General features: G+C 48.6%; 7 protein-coding genes across 7 annotated transcripts; 1 reads left to right on the forward strand and 6 right to left on the reverse strand.

Annotated features, from left to right (window-relative positions):
* Positions 1–65: 65 nt before the first annotated feature.
* On the reverse strand, positions 66–1,257 carry BU24DRAFT_424160 (RNA binding protein-like protein Tma22). The gene is made up of 4 exons (XM_033528434.1): positions 1,121–1,257; positions 1,049–1,068; positions 898–985; positions 66–822 (listed from the first exon to the last, which is right to left on the reverse strand). The coding sequence occupies exons 1-4, from the start codon at positions 1,158–1,160 to the stop codon at positions 413–415; spliced, it is 558 nt and encodes a 185-aa protein (XP_033381493.1). The 5' UTR covers positions 1,161–1,257; the 3' UTR covers positions 66–412.
* Positions 1,258–1,579: 322 nt separating this feature from the next.
* BU24DRAFT_393699 (NTF2-like protein) lies at positions 1,580–3,776 on the reverse strand. Its single transcript, XM_033525204.1, has 2 exons — positions 3,738–3,776; positions 1,580–3,672 (listed from the first exon to the last, which is right to left on the reverse strand). Exon 2 carries the CDS (start codon positions 3,519–3,521, stop codon positions 1,770–1,772), a length of 1,752 nt encoding a protein of 583 aa, XP_033381494.1. The 5' UTR covers positions 3,522–3,672; positions 3,738–3,776; the 3' UTR covers positions 1,580–1,769.
* Positions 3,777–3,967: 191 nt separating this feature from the next.
* On the reverse strand, positions 3,968–6,303 carry BU24DRAFT_231398 (saponin hydrolase precursor). The gene has a single exon (XM_033522174.1). The coding sequence runs from the start codon at positions 6,081–6,083 to the stop codon at positions 4,185–4,187; it is 1,899 nt and encodes a 632-aa protein (XP_033381495.1). The 5' UTR covers positions 6,084–6,303; the 3' UTR covers positions 3,968–4,184.
* Positions 6,304–7,836: 1,533 nt separating this feature from the next.
* On the reverse strand, positions 7,837–9,667 carry BU24DRAFT_482879 (hexose transporter; the record flags this gene model as incomplete). Its single annotated transcript, XM_033533265.1, has 4 exons — positions 7,837–7,951; positions 8,009–8,261; positions 8,334–9,364; positions 9,435–9,667. 4 exons carry the CDS (start codon positions 9,665–9,667, stop codon positions 7,837–7,839), a joined length of 1,632 nt encoding a protein of 543 aa, XP_033381496.1.
* A 1,164-nt stretch (positions 9,668–10,831) lies between these two features.
* On the reverse strand, positions 10,832–12,452 carry BU24DRAFT_493702 (glycoside hydrolase family 88 protein; the record flags this gene model as incomplete). The annotated part of the gene is made up of 2 exons (XM_033533991.1): positions 10,832–12,151; positions 12,228–12,452. 2 exons carry the CDS (start codon positions 12,450–12,452, stop codon positions 10,832–10,834), a joined length of 1,545 nt encoding a protein of 514 aa, XP_033381497.1.
* A 188-nt stretch (positions 12,453–12,640) lies between these two features.
* Positions 12,641–14,960, forward strand: BU24DRAFT_493703 (uncharacterized protein; the record flags this gene model as incomplete). The annotated part of the gene is made up of 3 exons (XM_033533992.1): positions 12,641–13,550; positions 13,604–13,820; positions 13,889–14,960. Exons 1-3 carry the CDS (start codon positions 12,701–12,703, stop codon positions 14,958–14,960), a joined length of 2,139 nt encoding a protein of 712 aa, XP_033381498.1. The 5' UTR covers positions 12,641–12,700.
* Positions 14,961–15,069: 109 nt separating this feature from the next.
* BU24DRAFT_493704 (uncharacterized protein) lies at positions 15,070–18,358 on the reverse strand. The gene is made up of 9 exons (XM_033533993.1): positions 17,988–18,358; positions 17,853–17,925; positions 17,722–17,802; positions 16,993–17,654; positions 16,674–16,879; positions 16,592–16,612; positions 16,114–16,530; positions 15,724–16,049; positions 15,070–15,651 (listed from the first exon to the last, which is right to left on the reverse strand). The coding sequence occupies exons 1-9, from the start codon at positions 18,039–18,041 to the stop codon at positions 15,074–15,076; spliced, it is 2,418 nt and encodes an 805-aa protein (XP_033381499.1). The 5' UTR covers positions 18,042–18,358; the 3' UTR covers positions 15,070–15,073.
* Between the last annotated feature and the right edge of the window lie 30 nt (positions 18,359–18,388).

The raw sequence follows: 18,388 nt of genomic DNA on the forward strand, positions 1-18,388 counted from the left end.
TATTCGTCAATGACGTGTTAGCTGGTTTGACCGTATACGAAGAGCAAAAAGTCACGACTAAAATCCTCAAATGTTCTTTCTTGTTCTCATAATTTGTTTGTCTAGTCTTGCCAGCTAATGATGAATAAGAGCCAATGTATTTTCTTCCACTCACTCCGAGCCTTGAATGATCGGAGAATGGAGAAGACATTGAGCTCCGCAACACAATCTTTTCCCATTTAGGGCCTTCAAATGCTTCGAATGGCTAGAATCCTTGCGTTTCCTGAGCCCATTCCATCATATTTCTCCGTGGTTCATCTCATGCTCATATCTCGTAGCCTCTGCTGCGCTGGCGTTCTCGCTCTTCAGGCCAATGTCGGCTCGCTGGCCACCGTATATCCCCTCCCATCATTCAGGCGAAAGTAGCCACACCTCATCCGGCAGCCTTCTTCTTCTTGTCCTCTATACACTCGACATTGTCCTCCGGGATGTCCTTGTAAGTCTCCACCACGTAGTCATAGATGTCGTCGCTCAAGTCGCCCTGCACCGTGATCTCCTCCCCACCTCCTGGAATCTTCGTCACGCTACTGCCCGTCGCAAACTTCTTGCCGAAGTCCTTGGCCACCTTCTTGATGTCGAGGCCGAAGGCCTCGAGCCCCTGAACGGCGGTCACGTATTTGCGCTTGTTCCTCTCGATCCGCTTGATGAGGACCTTGGAGTTGTCGCGCTGCTCCTGGGCGCGAGCCTCCGAGGCGGCGGCTTTGGCCGCCTTCTTCTGGGAGTCCTTTTCGGCGCGTTTCTGGGCTTCGAGGGAGAGGGTGGAGAGGTTTTGCTCAATGGCCTCTGTGGATGTCGATATGTGTTAGTCCTAGGCTTTCTTGCATGCATAGAAGGAAGGGGGAACGTAGAGGGTCGGACCTTGTGAGTAGAGCTTTCCGTGTAGACTCGGATGATGCTCTTTGAGCCAATCTTCGCATTTCTTAACAGTACCACCGAATTCGCAGTACTACAATCGAAACAAATCTTGTTAGCTAGTTTCGAGTTTCAAGTATACCAAAGTTCGACCTACTTCAGGCGGTAAGCTGCAGACTGCTCGTTGTTAGTCTACTGTCGAGAAAATGTTGTAGTTGCTATTTCTCACCTCCGCAGTAAGTTATCTGTTTGGGGACTGATTCCGCCATCTCGATTATCAGTGGAGCACGAAACTCTCACTCTAGGTAAGTAACGGTAATGTGGGGTATCGGTATACGTGAGGTGTTCCTGGACTGTATGTTGCGGTCGCCTCGTAGGTAGCAGTTTGATGTTCCGACGCCGCTATTTACTCGAAGTGGGGGCGGGGTATCGATACCAAATGAGAGCTGTTTACTGCAAGTGACACACGGTTCACCTCACACTCACACGTTCACTCTACAATCAGTCATTTCACTGAATAACTTGTCCGTTTCTGTCGGGAAACTAAATACAATGTCCTTGAGTCAATTGACGACGAAGTTTTTGTAAATTGAAACAAATTCCCACTACATTTTCGTCACGTTATGTTAGCATTCAATCTTCTGCTCGAGGTCTAACGAATCTAAAAGAAAGCTCAGATGAAGTAGAAATTTATGTATTTGGGTATCTGTAATATCAACTTCTAATGCTACCCAGTTCCTGAAATTATCCAGGCTGTTCCGGACGAGCCTTGCTCGGCATTCCCGTGTTTGAAATGTAATTGCTACAATTCCTTTTTGTGCAGTCCTTTTGGTCATGTAAATCTCGTAGAAAGCTTCCCGCTTCCTTGACGAACCCGCCTAAGGGTCAAATGCCTCTGGCGGTAATTGGTCCTTCTGGGCATTGAATATCTGTGCCGCTGCATCCATATCCCAGTTCCCTGCCTTGAGGCACTCCACAGCCATCTCCGCCTTCAATTTCGTAGCCTGGCGAACCTGGGCAACCATCGCTTCTTCCTTGGGTTTGAGTACCCAGGCTGGGGTTCCGCCTGCAGCTCTGAGGGAAAGCATATCGCTAACGACTCGTACGCCTGCAGGGCCTCCGGGTCCAAGCACAAACGTACGATCAAAAGCTCTTCGGACGACTTCGTCTGCACCTTTGGCAGTCCGGTGCTCCTCGTACTCTCCGTGGATCGTGATCATTAGGCCGGTGACGCCTCTTGGATATTGGCCGGAGGGATCGGGCACACCAGGTTGTGGCTGACAGTCCATGCTGTAATTTGGAGGGCCGAGGGGTGGATGTCTTGTGGGAGGCATGGCCGTCCAGGCCTTCTGGATCTGATCTAATCCCCGACTCCTGCGTTGAAACCGTGTTCGTTTTCCGGATATGAATTTAAGATTCCTGCTTTGCGGTAGGTATGAGTCCCAAGGCGTCTTCTCGTGCTGGTTTCCTGCTCCACCTCTAGCCCTTGCGTTGACACTTAGACTGAATGTAGAATTGTTGTCATAGAACTTTTGTAAGGCGGCATTACGATCGGTGTCGAAGCCAGGGAAGAATTCGAGCAAGAAATTCTCGCCAACTTTTCCCTCGTCGAGCCAAATGTTTACGTTCGATGGGCGAGGGGTTTGTTTGGGTGCGTCTAAAAGCGCAATCTGAGCTTCCGTGCGGACTTCACGGCCGTTCAGGAGGCGAAGCCGTGGATACCATGCAATGACTTCCTGTTCCCAATTGGGCTGTGATGTTTCCAGGGGATTGTTTGTCAGAACAAGGTGTTCAAGGCGACGGAATTTGTTTTTCCACAGCCAGAGATCCTTTGTGTTTTCGATTTTGTTTCCTGACAAATCGAGATTTTTGGTGTCAGGCAGAACTCGAGATAGGTCGGAAACCAATGTAAGATTGGTAAGATCGTTGTTGCTGACCGTAATGCTGTGGATGGCATCGCGCTTTGCTTCGGCCGTGGGTAGTTGCTCATCGCAAAGCTTCATTAGGACTGGGATGAACTTCGTTTGTGTAGATTTGGTCTCGAACATGCCCAGCTTACGAACCTCCTCGTCGCTGGTGATAGTTGACAGGTTTAGTAGTTTCGCGTCGGCGTCGTACCGCCTCGAAAGAAAGCCTCTCAATACTTCAATCGTCTGTTTCATGTGCTCAACTTTGTTTCCGTCGCTCGAGGTCGCTTGCTCAGTCGATGCACCATCGCGAGATGTGATACCGCTTCCGGAGATAGAGAGCTTTTGGCTTCCATGTGTGGATGCGAAAGAGAAGCCATTGATTTTCCCAAAAGCGGCGACGTCGTCCGATCGAACAAATATGTGAAGGACATCTCCAAAAACACGGGTACGCTTAATGATATTCGAAGGGCCATTCTTTGAAGCATTTGAGCTTCGCTTCGCGGCATGTCGCTCCAGGAATTGAATGACCCGCTGGACCTCCGCCTTGTCCGTCCAGCCCGTCACTCGCAATTCAGTGAGATTGGCACTATGCGATTGCTTAGGTGTTGTTCTTGGAGCAGGGGTCGCGCCCATCACTAGATCGCCATCGCGGTCGCGCCTCTGGTGTTTGCGAATGCCGCCCCCTCTGCGCGGGCCGGTGGGGGCGGGCATCTTGGACATAAAAGTGTGAAGGTCGTAAGGTATTGGGGGAATAGGGCGGATTATGTCGAGTTACAGTGGCAGATGGCGAAGGTAGATCGATGACTGAGAAAGTCGCAAGACCGTAGAAAATCGCTGCGTAAAGTTGCGCGGGGCTTGAGTTCGGGTATGCCTGTGACCAAATTAGTGAGTGATTCAAGAAACGATAGCAGAGAAAGATGGTGTCTGAAATCGCACCTTCTACCCTCGATTGACCTTTGGCCTTCACTACTGGAAGAAGAGAGTTTAGAAGTCCAGAAGTTGGGACAGTTTCCTAGCTTAGTAGAAGTGACGGTTGACCGCGTTACGCTTAACTATACTGGGTTAGCACTTCAACGCATCCCGGTTTGACTTGGCAGAAACGGGTTTGCTGCCTAACGCCTTTATATTGTCCCGGTGTGCCTAATATTAGGTACCTATTGTACCTGGAACAATAGGAATAGAATTCGTACGGCTTTCAATGGAATAGGAATCAACTCCACGTATAGACGACCCCTTAATACAATAAGCTTTCTGTTTTTTAATTCAAACACTTTTATTGGATTATTACTATCGTTATTACAGCTTCATAATTCACAGTATCTCCATGTTCTCCACGCATGTATATACACCCTAAGGGTTGGTCCTGGACCGCTGGTCATTCACTCAAGTCCCGTTGGCAGGCGGCTCGTAAGAAACTCCATCCACGGTCGAAATCAATTTCCCAGTAGCCTGAAAGTTGTTTACCATGAGCTCAATATTGAGCTTAAACCCTCCTTCGGTTGATTTCTTGGTCGACGTAGAAGCACCTGTGCCAACAAGATCAGAAAACCAAATCAGTTCAGTCTTGTAGCGATTTTGGGGATCCGGGATATTTGTGATGTTCTCATAACCATTGATAGTATGTTTCCCATCGCTATTGAAGTTCACGTAAGTGGCGGCTACATGGAGAATAGCCCCAGTGGGTGCTGCTGTAATAGAAACCTCAGCACTCCCTGATACCTGCCCTTTCAATGTATATTCTCCAGTTTTCAAACCCTCACGACGGGGCAAAGCATCGCCAGGTCTGTAGCGTACCGCCCACGGAACGCCTTTGCCGATATCGAAGACTTTGGGCACTTTCTGAGCCTTACGACTTGAAAGCGTGGCGAGCATGAGGCGGTACTCCCGACCTCCCTGAGCTGTGGAAGCAGGGCATGGAAGAGGGTTGCCTCCACCGCAAGACGGACTTACAACGAGAGCCTGCCAATACACAATCTTGGTGCCATCATAGCTAAAGGCAGGGTCAGCCCGGCCATTCCAGTTTGGGTCACCAATGCTTTCAGGTTTGTCGTCGTGTGGGTTGAGTCTCTGTCCATAATACGGATCCCGGTCACCGAAACCATCGAGGAGGATTGGTTGAAAAAATCGCCGTTGAAGGTTGTTGCGCGATGCTGCCGTAGCAGCCGCGGTCACCATATCCGCCAGAGGTGGAATGCCTCGCATAGCCGCTGCCCACATGAGGCGGTTCGAGCCTCGGGTATCCATAACAACAATCCATTTGTTATCGGCAGAGAAAGCAACAGGATCCACGTACTCCGGATGGCTCGTAAGGCGACGTACAGCTCCAGTTTTGAGATGAACAGCAAAAACATCCATATTGTTAGCCTCAACACTGCCACCAATGCAGGTAACTTCGTCTCCTGTCCCGCTGAATCCTCGAAGCTCTCCTACATTGATAGCCTCATTGTTGATAATCAATTTCGTACCATCGGCGGAAATGATGCCCTTTCCTTTCGGGTCAAACAGAACGTCGACGTCGACAATATCGTAGCGCGGATCGCGAGTGTCGCCGGATACAGGGATGGGGTTAAACTTTAAGAGACCGAGGTAGGCAATCTGGCCTAGCTGGCCATTGAAATTCGTGAACGAACTGAACCCGAGATGATTGTCGTCAGGGTGAACTCTAAGCTCACGAGGAACTCCTCCAGGACCGGCACCATCAACCGTATTAGGCCAATAAAGTGGATAGATGTACGTGTTTTCCGGCTTGCAGCTCTCACTTTCCAGATTGGCGCCGCCGCACTCCAGGATATTGAGTCCCCATATCGCTTTCCTTCCATTCCGGAAGACATGTGGATATGATTTGTCTTGCTGTACAGATCGAGCGTTTTCCGCAGGCACTCCGCAGCTCAAACACTTCCAAGGATCTCCATTCCCAAATTTGGTTCCGTCTGTCTTTACCAAAATGAGATGCTCGCCATTGTAGATGCTCGCTGGGTCTGGGGCGGGTGGAGCTCCGACATATTGCACGTTCACGACAACATGTTTGTCATCTGGAGTAAATCCACCTGCATGAAAAGTTCCGAGTGGCCTGTTGATACATCCTGTGCCTTTGGCATTGATTTTGAGCGTACAAGCGCCCGTGGTACTGTCGGAAACAGGTGGAAGAGGCAGTTCAATTACCTGAACGGGCTCCGGGGGTGGGGGTGGTGGTGGTTTCGATGATTCACCTTGACTTTGTGGAATGGCTTGGGCAACGCCAATAAAAGCGGCGAGGACCAAGGAGATGGCGGAGCAGCGCATGATAGACAATAATACCCAGGTAGACAATGGAGAACCACGAGTTGAATGTTCTGGTCTTTACAAGGTGGAAATCGGGGCAAATTTATAGACGGTGGTTATCACCAGCGTCCCATCTTCACCCCCCCTGATATCGACTCCTTTACATGAGCAATAAATCGTTGCATGAGGTGCTATATCCTATAATGGATTGATTGCTCCGTATTTTGATCCAGTCAGCGGGGAGATGTTGCAAAAGCGGTTTGGCTCACCCCAGTATTGCCCCAGATCACAGCTACCCCAGATCTTGGGAACCACAGCTTCCCCAAGTAGGCTGGTGGTCCAGGGGCACATTTCGAGCTTATTTCAGGAACGATGAAATAGACACATAACCTTTTCAGGGCCATCCAATCATCGGGTGAAATAGTAAGGTAGTGTGATGGTCTCGAGCATGATATGAAGACGGGCTTCTATAGGTACTTGCCATCTTGGTTTTCTATCATTTACCAACAATCTGAAAAGTACCCTCAAGTTACATCTTTGGCCTTCAGTAGAGCACAGTTTTGATAGGGGGTAATCACCCATTACCTTCAGTACATTAAAGTGGAATACGCTCGTAGCTGAATTCCAATTCCAATTCCAATTCCAAGCTGTCCAAGCCACGAAGGTAAATACAGCGTCGGGCGGCGGAGGAAGAAAAGTGGCGGCACTTCGTCCGGGGCGAATGCGGAAGAAACACCGCGGCAGCATTTCTTCCGCGATGAAATTTGCGTCTTTAAGTTCGATCATGAGTGTAACAAAACGGATGGAAGATAGAACAATCAACAACGATGTGGAGCTCGGCTCTCAGCGTAAGGGGGAAGTCGGAAATAGTCCTAGGAAGGCTCGTGAGGCTATTTAATTGACTACAGAGACACTTCACAGGGCTGAATAACATTATAGTAGAAACACTTCTTAAGGCTTCGCAATATTGCTATCACATTTAAATACTAAATGCCATAATATTATTTACTGGATACAACGGTGCTTGGGTGGTGATCATAACAATAGTGGGTGGCAGAGCATCGCGAAGAACTCCGCATCGGACATCATGGGCAAAAGGGGGGGTTACAGTAATGAGCAGTATAGGCAGAGCACAAAGAACGAGTGACGCGATAGGTACAAGCTTGCAAGATGAAAACAGAGTGCAGAAAAACATAATGCAGAGTTGAAAGTTGTTGACTAATTATAATACTGGAAGGTGGGGAGAGCGGCAGATCGCGACTGCCACTCCCGCCAACACACAAATGCAGAGGCCAATCTTCATAAATACATTGAGTCCCTTTCTTGTGTATTGTAGGCTACTATAGGGCTGAGTCGCTTGAGCTGATTATATCTGAGTTTGAGGTCTACGAACCTTCCCTTCAGTGTACGAATAGTGCCACTCCCGCAAACGGGGCGAGACGGTTGGAGACACGGAGGTTTGGTGGAAGGGGAAGAGGTTGTCAGACGTTCAAATAGAGATTTAGGCATTTAAGGAGAACTTCATAGTAGGAGTTGCGGTTAAGCCAGCTCACAGGATGTCAGATACTCTAACAGGCTTCAAGTCACTACATCTAGAGGGGGATATCATATATATTGCACGATATGCGTAATATATAATGAAAATTAAGGGGAGTTAGGAGTAACATACATAATGATTGCGTATACGGAGGGTAGGCAGGTCACCCTGATCACCCTGGATCTTTAATAATATGATGTAGCCAGTTCGAGACGGCCAATATTCATAAAAGGGGAACTAGTTTGTCATGTTGTTGGCAGCCACAGCTCGTTGAGTAGCAGTCTCCGTCTTGCCGAATCGACGAGGGGCAATCTTGCGCTCGAAGAGTTCATCCAGCTCAGCAGCAGAACGTCTTGAAGATAACATTAGCACAGTGCATAAGTAGAAATACTCCAAAAGAATAACTTACTGTGCAGTTTCGGGAACGATGAACCAACATCCAATAGCAAAGGGCAGACCAATTCCGGCATAAAAGAAGCCAGCCTTAAGACCCCAATTCCATTCATTCGCATTCACCATGTGCGGGACCAATTGATTCATGACAACATTAACAATCCCATTGACCGCGCCTGCAGCTCCAGAGGTGTAAGGTCGAAGTCGTTGAGAGGATACTTCGCCAATGAAACCCCATCCAGTGGCACCAGTCATAGTCAAACCAATGTCTGGTTGAGGAGAATGTCAGCACAGTAGAGGAAAGCTAAAGAAGAGTTGTATAACGGTGATAGAGGACTTACTCCAGATGACAGCGAAGAGAATGGTGATGTAGTTCACAGCTTTCGTTCGGGGAACCACACACAAGATGCCAACTATCAGACTGGCGGCCCACATGGAAGTGGTACCACCGCAACTGATCCACCGTCTTCCAACAGTATCGGCGTAGTAAACGACGAAAACAGCAGCTACTAGCTTGATACCAAGAACGATAACTTTGATCTGGAACGGGTCACCCACACCTGCTTGCTGGAAGAAGTAGGCGCCGAAGGTGGAAAACAAGACCAAACCAGTAAACTGTTGCGATGTAATAGTCCAGAGAGCACAAATAGTGCGGAGTCTATCAGTACCACGGAAGATGGCGTACCACTTCTCTCGCTTTTGAATCTTAGCCACTTCCGCTTCATGCTCGGTCAGCAAAACCAGGACTTCGACCTGCTGGTCGATGTTGAAATCCTCGACATTCTTGTAAAGTCGAGTGAGCGCCTTCTTGGCTGTGTCGAGTTTTCCTCTGGTAACAGCCCAAGCAGGGGACTCTGGCAGCACGAGGAAAATAATACCCATGAGACCAATGTGACCCCATTGAGTGTAGACAGGAGTCAGCCAGTCATTTTTATCCTTCTTCGATAAGACCTCCATGGCCAAGTAAGCAAAGAAGGTTCCAATAGTCCACCACATATTATATGTCATGAGAACGGAACCGCGAATGCGGTTGGGGGAGATTTCTGAAATGTACGCAGGAAGGGTGACCTGCAAACACCCAAGTCCCATTCCAGCCAACATCTTCGCTACCAGCCAATGCTCCCAGCGTCGAGCAAAGCTCTCACCAACTATACTCGCTGTGAGAATCAGCCAACAGATGTAGAAGGACACCTTGCGTCCGTACGGAGCTGCGATGAATGGTAGGAAAAGCTGGGCGATGATTTGTCCAACTGGAAGGATGGTTCCCCAGGCAGCTATGATGTTGGAGTCAAGGGCCGGTTTTCCTTTTGCCGTGGTTTTGGTGGCAAACTGTGCAACAAAGCCCGGGTTTGCGAGAATTCCAGCGTTCAAACTAGGAAAAGAGACGGGTCAGTGTCATGGTATAAGGTAGGGGATCAAAGATGGTGACCCGAGAGACGAACCCGATCTGATATCCATCTGCTCCGGCCGCAAATGCGGCAAGAAAAGCGAAGAAGGTGCACCACTTGAACTTCATCGCAGTCTCCTTTCCAGTGAGGGTCTCGTATCCAGTCAAGGCCTGACCTTTGGATGCGGCATCGGCAACCGCCTCCTTCCCCTGAATTACATCGTCACCTCGAGTTTCGACATGGTTGATTTCGTTGGGGGACTTGTCTTCTGGCCTGGATTGTTGCATCGTGAATGAAGCACTGTCTCGAGATGGAAGAGAGAGTGCACTTTGGAGCAGATTGTCGTTACTTCTCGAGGCACTCAAAGGTAACCAGATGATCTGAAGGGTCAGGGATAGATACCCATGGAGGTTGGAGGCATGAGAGTCTATATACAACCCCAGATTCTTCGCACTGATACTGACATACGAAGTAGGCATACATAGACACGCTCACCCCATGCACCCCATGGGGCTTGGAAGAAGAACCGCTTTCAGATTGGGGAACTACGACCGAAAAGATCCCCGCATTCCGGTTCTTGGGTACGGGGTATCCCAGTAGGTCTGGATTCGGTTTTGGGGCAACCCGGTTGCCTTAGTCGCGGACGAATGATGAAGGCGAGGGTTTGGCCGACACCCGACGACATCTCAATAGGCCTCTAGACGTATTCACCTGCCCGTAACAAGCACTTTCAGGACCACATGCATTGACAGTGTGCTATGGGGCCCATAAATTCCATCATATTGCTAGCAACTATTGGCTAGATGCTCATTCGTTAGTTTCTCTCTTGTTCTACCAGTGAAGACTTGTGTGTTTGTCTATTCGAATGAAACAGAATCAATAAATCACATCAAATAATAGCGTTCGAAAGGAGCGCTACTACCATAGTCAAGGCTGGCCAATCTTTACATCGGACTCTGTCCATGACTGGCACACACTCTTACCCAGCGCTCGGAGATCGCCGTCGCCGTCGCCAACGCTACACATGGACTCAGGAACCGTATTTACCGGACGAGCTACCGCCCGGTGATTCTTCCAGATCCATTGTCCGGTCTAGATCACTCCAGCAGCGAGCGCAGTTGCGGATCCAGATCATTGGAATAGCACAATGTACGCTTAGATCATTACCAGGTCGTATGCTTCGCGAAATGCGTGACAGCTTGCCTATACCACGGATGTATTCCTCCGTATCCATCCGCCAAAGTCATCATATGGATTGCATTTGTAGTAGGACAACATAGTCAGCAATCACTCTACTCCTTTGTATGCTACTAATGGCCACGGTTCTAAAGAAAGAGCTATGTTGTGAACGATTCACAGATAATGTCAAAATTTCATCAATACTCTATTCGATTTCTATGTGAAGTATATGAATCAACGTTGAGCTCCCTTGGAGTCTACTTCTTTTACCATCAGAGACTAGCATAGCCAAGCTGCAGCAGTTTATTACCAAATTCAATAAGATAGTAATCAGCATATACAAGACCGTGGTCTGCGCTAGCACTCCGACTCTGGTCATTCCAAGTCACCGTGGAACTCCTAAGTATGGCTTCAAAGACTTTTTGATTAGGTTCGCATGCAGCTGCGGAGGCAAGGCCATTGGGCACAGATTCGAGACGTACTCGCTCTTTTGATAACGTCAGACGTATGGTATCATCGACAATTCTCAATGCGTTTTTCATATAGTCTTTGGCTTGGTCATGACGCCCAAGTGAAGTCAGTGTTTGCGAAAGTAAGAGAAGGCCATTCGCAGCTACCACTCCAGCTGAAACATCCCGTAAAGGAGAGGACGGGTCTTCGATAGGCGCATCAAAGTCCCATAAAGGCACATATCTTCCAGCCTTGGCTTCATCGTTCGCGCCGCTTGCTAGGTCAATCTCAACGCAAGCTGGCGCATTCTCCAGCCGCAACAGGAAGTACTCTGCAAGCCCACAGGCAGCTTCGAGGAAAACTTCATCTCCAGTCCAATTGTATGTCTGAGCATAGCCCAGGATAGCCCATGCCTGACCACGAGACCACGTGGAGTCAGGAGCATACCCTTGAGCTGTTCGGATCTCTTTCACCTCCCCCGTTGAGGGCTGAAAGTTCGCGACATGGCAGGTGCTGTAAAGATCCCCATTGTATGAATTCCTCGTGACGGATTCTTTTCGAAGGTGAGACTTGATCAGTTTTTTGGCGTGAATGACGGCTGCCGCAGACAAAAACTCGTAACCCGTGTGTTCAGCTGCGTAGAAGAGAAGATCGAGGTTGCACAAGGAGTCGATGATGACGAGGAAATTCTCTTGTTTGTCACGGATATCAACACCTCGCTGCCAGGTGAGGTGATCCCAGGAACGGATAGCGCCTACACGAGCGTCAAACCGCGAGTAGAGGCTAACAGCGGCAGTGCGGATGCTGTCGAGTGCTTTCTGATCGTGAAAGAGCTCCCAGCGAGCCCGCATGTGTGGCATGATCATGAAGCCCAAATCATGAGTATCTGTCCTGTGCGCCATGCGGTGAAGGGGCTCCGACCATTTCACGCCTAGTAGACCCAGCGTATCGCGGACTTGGGAGAGCAACAGTCTGTTGTCTGCATGGTGCATGCTCTTGGGATGCTTTGTAGCCCGTTCAAGAAGCGCGTAGATGCTGCCAGGAAAGAACCCACAGGTCCAGAAATCGATGGGTCGACAGCGATATTCACCCTCTTTCTCGCCCGACTGAGGAACGAGCTCTGGGTATGATTCAGGAGGATCCTACGACCTTTGTTAGTTTAGGGCGATATTATAAATTGTGAAGACGTGCATTATTCGTGAGAAGCAAGTCTGCCACGCGCAAGACATTCGCGGTGATGTTTTCGGAGTATAGTTCTTTGGAGAGACGTTTAGTCAAAACATGCCACTCTTGATTTGAATCCGCTTTTTCAGTATTTGTTATTGTGTTCCTTGAAATTTCTTCGGGTCGGGAACCCCCGTTGATGTACGGCTTGATCAAAGGGAAATGGCCGTTGGTGATGGCGCCAATTTTGCAGACGCCGTTGGCTGCGGTCTGCGTCATGGTTTCTGTATCAATCATGGTCTTGTTATGGAAAAGAGATATAGGTAGCACCTTGTCACATTAGGTAGTCTTCAGTTCAATGTTCGCTTCGCGGCTTCTTCAATGGCATGGCTTTGCTGGGTCGGATTTGACAATCGTCCGCTTTCCGATGCACCTTGAGGAAGAACCCACTTTAGTGGCATATGGCAACATGTATATCTGTTTCCCAATATCTTGCTCAAGCAACGTCGCACTGTAGGAACACAGCAATGCCTCCATTGTCGGGATTCTCCGATAATCCGCTTGAGTCGCGCGATGATGTTGTTCGGGCGAGCCGCGCACTCATCACTCCATTGCTACCTTACTTTTCTCCTGCACGGGCGCGCGTCCGTATACCTGTCACCATTGGTACACACTTCGACGAAACCGCTGCTCAGCTCGAGGGCTTCGCACGCCCACTGTTTGTTGTTGCAGCCTTACTCCACGCTGGAGAGTCAGTCGATGAGGTTTTGAAACCATGGCTCGATGGCTTTGTGGCAGGCACCGATCCTGAGCATCCCGAGTACTGGGGTGCTATATCGGACAAGGATCAGAGAATGGTGGAAGCTGAGATGATTTCATTTGGACTTCTTGCCATTCCGCGCGAGGTGTTGTGGGATCGCCTTGATGGGAAGACCAAGAGCAATGTCATCGAATGGCTTCATGGCCTTCAGGGCAAAGATATTCACACTTCCAACTGGCTCTGGTTTCGCGTCATGTCCAGTATCGCGTTGATCAAAGTCTGCGGTGCTGATTCACAAAAGCTTCGCACGCAGATGGAAAAGGATCTTGAGTTGCTTGACTCCATGTATCTGCAGGACGGTTGGTCAAGTGATGGTATCTGGCCCGATGCTGAAGAAGTTTTGGCCACGGACGCACAGGTGTTCCGGGAGACAGGAAAGAGGAACCAGCGATTTTGGTCCCGTCAGGCCGACTACTACTCTGGAAGCTTTGCGATTCAATTCAGCCAGCTGCTGTATGTGAAGTTTGCGTCAGACTTAGATGCTGAACGGGCGGGAAAGTATCGGCAGCAAGCCAGAGACTTTGGAAGCCAATTTTGTAGATATTTTGATGAGAGTGGTAAGAAAATCATCATGCTTCTCAGTGCTTGCAAGTTAGATAACCATTCTCAGGTGCTGCAATTCCTTTTGGTCGATCCTTGACGTACCGATTTGCGTGTGCTGGATTCTTTGCCGCGTTAGCATTAGCTGAAGTCAACAACCTTCCGCCGCCTCTCGATAAGCCTGGTGCAGTCAGGGGTTATCTTTTGAGGCATCTGAGATGGTGGAGGGACCGCTCAGAAGATATATTTTCCACGGACGGAACACTCAACATTGGATGGCTTTATCCGTACGTCAGCTACTGCATCTCTGCTTATGTATATAAGAGCCAGAGGGTTTTACTAATATGTACCCTAGGAACATGTTCATGAGTGAAGATTATAACTCGCCACAATCCGTATACTGGGCTCTTAAGTCATTTGTCGTTGTGGCACTAGCAAGTGGGAATGTCTTCTGGACTGAAGCTGAGAGCGCATACCCGAAATCATCAACATATCCCTCCGTCTCCTATCTCCCTGCTCCGCGGCAGATTGTGTGCAATCATGCTTCTGGGAACCACCACTTTCTTCTCAACCCATCGCAGTACCTCACCCGGCCCTTCAAGAATGCTAACGCGAAGTTTTGCAAGTTTGCTTACTCGTCATCTTTCACTTTCTCCCTCTCAGTGGGAAATATCGTAGCGGGCCAACTTGCGCCGGAAAACTCCCTTCTCCTCAGTAGGGATGACCATGAGAAGTGGGCAACCAAGCAGACTTGCACCGACGCTATCATATCCACCGCTTCTATCAGGGGCTCTGTTCCGGAGAGCATTACTGTAGCATCGGCGCAATGGTATCCATGGGCTGATCGTCAGGTGTCCGTCACTACGACTTTGATACCACCATCAGATAGGTGGCCCGATTGGCACTTGAGGGTGCATAGAATTAAGATTCATCGAAACCTGGAGGCACTACATACTCTGGAGGGAGGGTTTTCCATTGCAGGTCGTCGACGGATCGACGGAAGGTTGATTCCCACCGTCACGCTGAATGAATTGGGAAAGGATGCACAGTTGGGAGTATCGGAGGGCATATACAAAGAAGGAAACGGCGCAGTAATTTTCTCCACCGCAGGGGCGTCCGGCGTCGCAACTGCGGAACCGACTTGCAGCGACTCATCCACTTCTATCTCGATCATTAAACCGGAAGCGAACACAAATTTAGCAGCACCTCGCACACTCAGTCCAGTGATTGAACACTCGATTCGTAACTTGTCAAGTGGTGTTGAACTGACATTGTTGACAAAAGTCTTCGCTATCTCAAGTGAGGCAAATGGTGGAAGACAGCTTTCAGGAAAATCGCTGGTGGAAAGATGGCTTGATCAACCGCAGGTAAATTTTGGTCCCGTAGAACACGATGAAGAAGTGGACCATATCATCTTGGATATTTGAGCGGGGATTCAAAGCTCGAAAATCATAGAAACTATGCAGACAATCATAATCGTTCAAGTTCAGCCCTCATGGATAGATTTAACATACTATTATACATCTGATTACGACTGATTTTACATGCTACTAATGCCAGAAAATCCAGTATCTTCAGTATTAAACATAAAGTCGTCAAAATTGATAATGCGGTTCATTTCCAGAAAATGCTGGTCCATGAAGCCTTGAGAAATTAGCGAAAGCTCGTCCGTTGCTGTGTCCATGATAGGAACCTGGGAATTGCGCCTGATCGGTGGCGAATGCTGCTGAGAATCTACCCCGAATGAAAAGTTGGGGGATGAGTTTGAGTAGTCGAGGCCTATCGGCTCCATGGGGTTTAATCGGACACCGGTATGTGTAGTATTGTTTTCACCCTCTCGATACTGTCTCATTGGGCCATATGGCGCTAATGTGGCCCTATAATCATGCCCAATTCGCGGAGATACCTGATTGAAGGAAGCCAAAGCGTGGTTTCCTGGGTCCTTCATACAAAGGCTGTGAAGCTGCCTTAACTGCATCGCTAAAGAGCGAGCGAAAGGGATCGTGTCGGGTTCCACTTGAATCACAGGGCCAATCCATCTTGAGCTCATCGCCTCCAAGGCCTCAATGAGTATCCAAAATTCTAGTGCAAGATCCATCTTGTAGTGTATTGAATGTACTGTCATTTGGTTAGTGGTACTCGATGGGCTCGACAAGTCCAGCACGAAGCGAGGATATGATGTATACTGACATAGAAGAACCTTTGCACTGACAAAGATGCAGACAGCAAAATGTGGTGCAAAGACCAGTCTCGCGGGGGCATAGTTTAGATACTTGGTTGTAATGTTAGCAGTTTCCGTCGCTGCTACAAAGCAAGTATCCGCACTGCATGCACTAGGTAAATTCAAATGCAATAGATCGTCGCTCGGGTATCCGATTCGTTGATGTAGTAGAATGGACGACATGTTATGGGTGATATGTGCTAGGGTCATGTTAGGATCCATAGCAGTGCTTGTAACCTGACTAGCCGGATTATTGTTTGGGCTCTTCCATCGTTGTGGCAAGAACATTTTCCAGCTGCATCGACCTTTGTTAGCTTGATGTGGCCCACAAGTAGTATAGATACAGCATATATGCTTACTGGACCAGACGGAGGTCCAACTCCTTGAACCGTGTCAGCCAACTCGAAACTTCTTGTCGATTTGTCAAATCGACTTTTTGTTGGATGAAGTAGGTGTTAATGCGGCTTAGTGACTCAACCGACTCTATATAGTATGCGAAAGCGCCAATGTTGGACATGCCCGAGGAATCGGCGGCGTTATTTTGACGATCTCCTGTGCTATTCGTTGTACTATTCCGGTCAAAAGAATTCGATTCGGAAAACCTCTTTATCTCATCGTACTTCGAGGGGAGGTAAGTGATCGTATGGCCAATTTTCGCAGCAGAATGATCCCAGATTCCAAGGTACGGTGTCACTGCCGACTGGTTTCTTTTCCAAAGGCCCCCATCGATGGGTAATCTTCTGCAGACATCATCCGCAGTGAGACTAACGTTCCATCTGAATACAGGATTAGTTGGTTTGGCATTGACAGCATCAGAGGGACGGCGAATAGTCATACCCAGTAGTGATGGAGCAAAACCTCAAAGAAAGTCAGCGCTACCGAATAGAGAACATTGGCCTCCAACAGTCGTGAATCATACCTATCGAGGACAAAGACGTTCCAAAAAAGTCTTCTGCGCTCTTCTTCTTCTATCCAGTCACATGGGGGTTGTAAAGAGGGAAGGTTTGATAGTAACGCAGCAGGTTTAACAAGATTCGTCTCTTCTACACTGAGGTGGAGATATTGAACGGTTCTTGCGAGAGATCCAATGGATGACCAGGCTTTGGTCGTTTCGCCTTGACCAATCTGCATCGCCAATGTTAGCATTGAATTCTAATCGACTTTCGTATTGCAAAAGGGTGGTAAACATTAAGGGTGAGACTTAAGAGAAGAAAGAAAAACCACGATTGGCCACTCACGTCGATAAAGGCAATGATTACAAGAGCTTGCAGATTCTCTACCGTCAAATCACTCATCGCGTTGAACGTGATGTAGGCTCTTGATCTCCTAACTTCATCCTGAATGTCGACAATCGGGACCAAGGGGCTCTTCTCAATTAACCTCAAGGCGGATACAAGAATCGCATGGAGAATAATCAAGGATTGATCAAGATACTTTCGGTCAGCAAGTTTACTTCGAAACCTTGTTTCGTGCAAAATAGGAATCCACGGATGTACGTTTGCAAAGTATGCGTCTAACAACAGTTCAATGAAATCGAGTCTTGAAAGAAGCGGATGAGGGTTAATGTTGTAGTCTTCAGAAGGGATTTGACAACTATGGCCATTCACACGCGCTCTTTTCCTTGGACGTTGTGATTGCAAAGTATGCGCTTCTTGTTGAATAGTATCATAAACAACGGATGGCGAAGACGTATCCGAATGCGTTGTTCTTGCGGAAGGTGTAGACAGGCTGGAATTGAGGTGACGTATTTCCTGAGTTAGCACGGATAGAATCCCACCCAAATCGGGGGTGTTATTGGATATAGCAGCAACATTTGGAACAGGATGCTCAGATGCTTCACTAGTTGTGGATATCGAACTAACCCTCTCCGGGGCTTCAAAGACAAATTTCTCCAAAGCTTCTGTGATATATTCAGCGCTGCTATCTCTTCCGTTTCACTCGGAATATCATTGAGTGCATGTACATACCAACACGACGGCTCAGAGCATCGACGGCGCCGCCTTTGAGGCCCGGTTTCTTTCTCTGGTACTCGTATGTGCATTCGGAGGCTTTTGTTTGGTTGGATTAGCTTAAGCAAGACATATTAAGATGAACGTACCCAGTCGCCTGCAGTGTGCGCACGTCGGCCATTCCCGAGAACATCGTAACTTGCGCTTCCGACATCCGTCGCACTTGGATTGAATATCGATCAGGCCTTTGGTATTGGTACGAGCACGGGAATGAAGAACCTTACCGATGGCAAATCAACGTCAACGTCCGGAACCTCTACTGAATTGTCCGTGGCCATATCCGATCTCCTTCCGTCAATTGCAGGAATCGCGAACTCAGCTTCCTGACCGGCAAGAGCGTGCAGTTGTCAACGTCTAGAAGCAATGCACTTGACGTTTTTACGCAGCAAGTGAGCCTCTCAAACTCAAACTGACTTCAGGAAATCAGAGGAATTAGATCAATCTCAGTTCTCAGTCACCGATTTTCCATTGCATCACAAATTGCGGTCCCCACAATCTTGGCCCTTCTCATTCTATACCCCGCAGACTTGTAAAATTTCATGACTAGGGAAGATGGCGAATGGTCGGTAGACGGTATACGGTATACGGTGTCGCAACGGAACCCACAGTTCGTCAAATGACCGTA

The sequence above is a fragment of the Aaosphaeria arxii genome, assembly GCF_010015735.1.
Source record: "Aaosphaeria arxii CBS 175.79 unplaced genomic scaffold BU24scaffold_6, whole genome shotgun sequence".
In the NCBI taxonomy this organism is placed as follows: domain Eukaryota; kingdom Fungi; phylum Ascomycota; class Dothideomycetes; order Pleosporales; genus Aaosphaeria; species Aaosphaeria arxii.